Source organism: Grammomys surdaster, unplaced genomic scaffold (genome assembly GCF_004785775.1).
Source record: "Grammomys surdaster isolate TR1022 unplaced genomic scaffold, NIH_TR_1.0 112621, whole genome shotgun sequence".
NCBI classification, from domain to species: domain Eukaryota; kingdom Metazoa; phylum Chordata; class Mammalia; order Rodentia; family Muridae; genus Grammomys; species Grammomys surdaster.
The window spans coordinates 1-5,439 of NW_021611843.1; the positions used below are offsets into that span (position 1 = coordinate 1).

A 5,439-nucleotide genomic window follows, 5' to 3' on the forward strand; every position below is an offset into this window, starting at 1 on the left:
GGCAGAAGGTAATTCTGAAGACCCCTTCCCTTTTCATCCTCTCTTTTTTGTGTTGGGTCTAGAAGGAGCTGTACCCAAAATAAGCCCAGAAGCTTCCAGAACCAATGCAGCTCCGGCCATTGTATCCAGTCTGATTTTTCTGGACTCTCCAGCGTTCTTTCTCTCCTTCAGGTTTCCCCTGGCCCCTCTCTTCCCTGTTCTTCACGTTCCTGCTCGTCCTTGCCTGGCCCTGGAACATTCAGCTCAATAGTGTCCCTCTCCACCCATATTACTCAGTGTATCCCCTAAAACCCTAACCTCCAATGAGCCAGTGCCTTCTCTGCTCATCCCCCAGACCTGCTATTCCTCTTTGGACTTCCAAGTCCTATAACCCTTGCTCTTAGCAGCTTTAACCTAAGGATCTTTCCCCTACAATATCTCTAGCCCTCTCCTCTACTCAGAGGCCGTATGGGCTACTCTGGAGTGTCCTGAAGCTAGAAGGTTTTCCCAGAGCCCCATGGACTTCCTCCATGACCATGTAGGAGCCACTTTCTCTTTAGCAAGTCCAGCATTAGAGAGTGGCCAAGGCTTAGCCGATAAGGACCCTGGAAAGGGACATGCCAGGTGCTTTTCAGGCACTGCTATGTCTGTCCAACTAAATGACACCGCAGAGAACAGGGACAGACTTGAACAATGCCCTACATGAGGATATGTTCAGCACAGAACATACGCCACGGCTGAGAATCCACTGGGATCCCATAATTCTGACAGAAAATGAATGTCCTCAACAGGGTCCCCAACACAGCCACACCAGGCTCAGGGCACTCTACATGATCACCTGGGCCTTAGCAGCAAGCTAGAGACCAGGGCTTTGTGGTGCATGCCTTTAATCCCAGCACTAGGCACTCAGGAAACAGAGGCACGAGGATCTCTCTGTATTTGTTGCCAGTAAGGTCTTCAATGGAAGTTTCAGGTAGCCTGGGTTACGTAGAAAGACCCTGTCTTAAAAACGACACTCCTGTGGAATAGCAGTGAGAGGGACAGGATGCCTCTCCTGATTCTCTGCTTCTCCTCACCAGGAACTGTCCCTCTGAAAACTCTGCAGTGCTACAATGACTACACCAAACGCATCACCTGCAGCTGGGCTGACACGGAGGATGCCCAGGAAATCATTAACATGACCCTCTACCACCAGCAAGGGAAGTGAGTGACACTGAGTCCACTGGTGTTGCTGGCCACCAACATGTCTCCTCCCCCTGTGTTCACAATGATTGCAGCCATCATCCCTGGTCACCCTGTATGTGTACTCTCGGGCCATCCCAACACCTGCTGTTGCTGCAACTCCAGACTTCTCCTGCCCTGAGCATACTGTCTCTTTCCTCCCCTCCTCACCATCCCTGACCCTCAGTAGCTACTGTTCTCATAGTCCTCCCATCTCTCCAGATTTTCTTGCCTGAATTCACACTCCCACGATTTGGCTATCTCCAAGGGAATCAAACTGCACTTGTCAGTGAGAAATACCCCGAGCCCAATGGCCAGGCCTGAACCATCTTCTACCAAGCCACCCAGGATGGCCTCCTGCAGCTCACCTTTACCTGGGTCATGGTTATCATGCTTGCTGAGGTCCCCTGGTGTACTGACAACTCTTTCTGGTCTATTTGCTTCCCCTTTCTCTTCTGTCCACTGGAGAGCGTGGGGTCTGTAAATGCAGCCCTGGCTGGCTGTCTATATGCAGTCTTTGGAGACCCTGTGGACAGAGATTCTTGGATGTGGATGGTTGACTCCAGCACAGATGACCCAGCCTGCCACGCAAGCCCCTCTCCTTTGTATCTAAGTAATCCATTTCTCTGACTCCAAATGCTCTAAACCGTATTCCACTCTTGCTGCGGGGATGGTCCAGCCTGTGCTGTTTGGACATCTCTCTTTATTAACTGGGAAGAGATCACAGCTTGACTAAATGACTGTGAAGCCTGGTGTTAAATGTCTTCTACCTTCTTTCCTCCTCCTTGCTTAAGACTGCTAAGTTTATCTCCCATTCACATGCAAGTCTGACCAAGCTGGACACCACCACCACCATTCAATCTACTTATGATGACCATGATGGAGCTATCTTCTTACTCCATCATCCTAACCCTTCAGATCATGCACCAGAACACGTCCCTCACTTCAGCAGTCTCAGTCCCTGCCTGCTTGCTACTAACAAACACAATGCAAACACATTCCTTGTGTCCAGACCCATGACTGTTTTGCTTACAGCAGGAAAGCCAGTACTCAGAGAAAGTCATTGGAGCCAGGGAAAGGACAGACTGACAAGCATACAAACTAAAGAAGATATCAGGGACTGAGTTGCCAAAGAGCACCCTGTGCTGACATCACAAATGTAGGAATTCAGTAGGGGCTTGGGGAGAGGGTCCTTTTGGTCTCAGATGGGCTTTGAGGCACCTACCAAGTGATCATAAGGTTCAGAGTGATCTGGTTTTCAGACACAGAGCTTCAATTGTATGAAGGTCGCTGGCTGTCCTGGGAGCTTCACATCTAGAGAGAAATTACTAATCTGTAAACTGTACGACGTCTCTCTTCAGTTTATTTACTTGGGAATAGTAACCTTGCAGGGGAAGATGCGCAAAAGGGGAGGAGAGCAGATAAACTTCAACTCGAGAATGACCTTAGCCCATTTATATGACCTTGGTCCGAGGTGCTGCACACAGCAAAGCTCACTGTGAAGACCAAGAATAACACATGGCTCAGCGGAATGGCTGCCAAAGTTAGTGATGTTACAGCAAGGGGCTTCTTAGGCTCCACCCGGTTTGCAGTCAGATGTTTTGTGATGTAGCTTGAGAAAACTCATCAACTATATAGACGCTAGACTGTGCACACTCGACAGACTATACATCCAGTTACAGGCCGGGTGGCAGCCCCAGGGACTTTGCATGTGCTGCAATCAGCCTGCTGAGAGTTTGCCTGCTTTTTTCTCACAAGTACTTGGAGAGTCTGGTCAAACTGTGCATGCAGTTAGTCTGTCCATATTCCTCACAGACACATCTGGGCTTCTCATGCTTGCCTGTTTGCTGTATTCTACATTTCCTAATGTCGATATAGTACTTAGTGATCTAGTGTGTGCCTGCTCCCATCAGGATGCTCTCTGCATGGGCAGATACGTGTGCATGTACATGTGTGTGTGTGTGTGTGTGTCTGGGTATCTGTGTTGTGTATATGTGTGTATATATGTGTATGTATGTGTCTTTGTATATGTGTATGTCTTTCTATGTATGTGTTTGTGTGTCTCTGTGTGCATGTATGTGTGTCTGTTTCAGTGTATGTGTGTGTGAGTCTCTGTGTGTCTCTGTTTCTGTGTATATAAGCTGTGTGTATGTGTCTCTGTGTGCATGTGAGTCTCAATTTTTGTGTGTCTGTGTATCTATGTCTCTCTCTCTCTCTCTCTCTCTCTCTCTCTCTCTCTCTCTTTCATGCACATGCACGCACGTGCATAGACCTGTGCCTCTGTGTGTGTGTGTGTGTGTGTGTGTTGTTCACTGCCAGAAAACACTGATCTTGGAGAAAAGCAGTCACTTAGTAGAAACTAACGAAAGTTCCCTGACAGGAAACACCTAGTGTCCTGTAACCTCAGTAAAGACCTCCTATGGACAGAGTGCCCATCATCCCACCGCTGTGTGCCCAGAAGATGTGAGATCCAGCATACAGATTTTTCCATCACAAGTGAAGACTATTACTCCTTCCAGCCAGATCGTGATCTGGGCATTCAGCTCACGGTTCCCCTGGCCCAGCACGGTGAGGAGCTGGGGTCTTGCTAGGCAGTGGGTGCAGGAGTGGGCAGGATACTGCAGATGAGCTACAGTGAGGGTCTGCCAGGTTTAAGGACCCTGACCTGGGGTTGGAGGCCTCTGTCTGAGGCTGCTCCTGTCCCAGCTGCTACTGCTACCTACCAAGCAACAAAGCTCCCCTCCTGGAGGAGCTGTGCCTGTGACTCCTGTACAACTTTCCAGGGGAGAAAACCCTGTTCTCTGTTGTCTTGGCCCAGGGCTGCAACACCTTGCCCTGTCCCTGAGTCTCCAAGACCCACAGAGGTTACCTGAGTACTACCATGGAGCAGGGATGACCATGATGAGTCACATTGTCAGGCACTTCCCATGCTTCTGACCCAGAGCCAGGCTCCCACACCCTCTCTGGACCCCAGAGTGTGCAGCAGGCCCACAAGGCCCGTGGTTACACCGTGACCTTAAGTGGGGTCAAGGGTCATCTGTGAGGTTTTCTTAGGGACTGTAGCAGACATATTACCAGCACTGCAGCCTATGGAGAAACTAGGTTTGTATTGTCTATCTAGCCTCCAGTGTATGTACCCTTAGGGGACACTGTGAGTCCCCGTTGCCCACCCACGATGTTAGGTTAAGGGCTTTGATCACATGACTGCTGTTTGTGTCTAAAAGAGTCCATCCTCCTGGGGACTCAGAGGTATAGACTTAAAAATTCAGAGCCAGCTGCTCCATCCAGGGGATGGAAGGCAAAGAGCTCTGGCAATTAGGACGGGCTCCAGAAGGAAGGAAAGAGCCTTGCAGCCAAGTACTTGCTTTCGGAGGATCACAGACACAGAAGCATTTCTTAGACAGGAAACCACGTGTGCAAAGGGGACTTGCAGGGGGAGATCTGGGGCATGCTGGATACACCAGGCATGTATATTGTATTCTAGGAGGCATCATTCAGATGGCTGGACAATCCAGGGAAAACATGAGATACAGGGAACAGGGAGGAGATAAACTTAGCCCGGTGTAAAAAGACAGATACGGGGGTTACAATGAGCTGCAGCTAGACAAGAAGAGGGACAAAGACTTCTGTCTGGGGCGGGGGGGCTGGAGTCTAAGAAGTTGTCGGGGGTGGGGGGGAATTAGGCGTGTGCTGGGCAAGAGCAGTCAGTGGTAGGCATTTGAACTGTGAGGATTTGTAGCAGGAGAGGGGGCCCGCTGACTCACCGCACCCTCTGCTGGGCAGAAAGCATCAGTGCACAGCAGGACAAAAGGAGGCCCCACTGAGTTCAATGTCCAGAATCACTGCCAAATCTGCACTTTGCAGGTTTCAGCAAAAGTGGTACCCTGACGGCCAGGCTGTCCTCAGCTGCCTCAGTGTGCAACCCCTATAAACGTTCTGTTTCCCTCCCTTAGTGCAGCCACCACCTCCCACGGACATCAGCATCAGCCCCTCTGGGGATCACTTCCTGCTGGAGTGGAGTATGTCCCTTGGGGATGCCCAAGTCTCCTGGCTTTCACCAAAGGACATACAGTTTGAGGTGGCTTGTAAGCGGCTTCAGGACTCCTGGGAGGTAGGACTCTGAGCTCCCTGTGCCCACCCTTGTGGGATGGCCTGTCAGGCTCCTCCTGCAGCTCCTCTATCTCCACAGGATGCCTCCAGCCTCCACACTAGCAACTTTCGGCTCACTCTCCAGCCAAA

The 5,439-nt window shown here is 50.5% G+C and overlaps 1 protein-coding gene across 1 annotated transcript; it reads left to right on the forward strand.

Annotated features, from left to right (window-relative positions):
• Positions 1-1,024: 1,024 nt before the first annotated feature.
• LOC114635572 (interleukin-3 receptor class 2 subunit beta-like) lies at positions 1,025-5,433 on the forward strand (the record flags this gene model as incomplete). The annotated part of the gene is made up of 4 exons (XM_028784094.1): positions 1,025-1,182; positions 3,581-3,768; positions 5,154-5,311; positions 5,390-5,433. Coding segments are annotated over exons 1-4 (548 nt in total), but the record flags the coding sequence as incomplete, so codon positions are not given.
• Between the last annotated feature and the right edge of the window lie 6 nt (positions 5,434-5,439).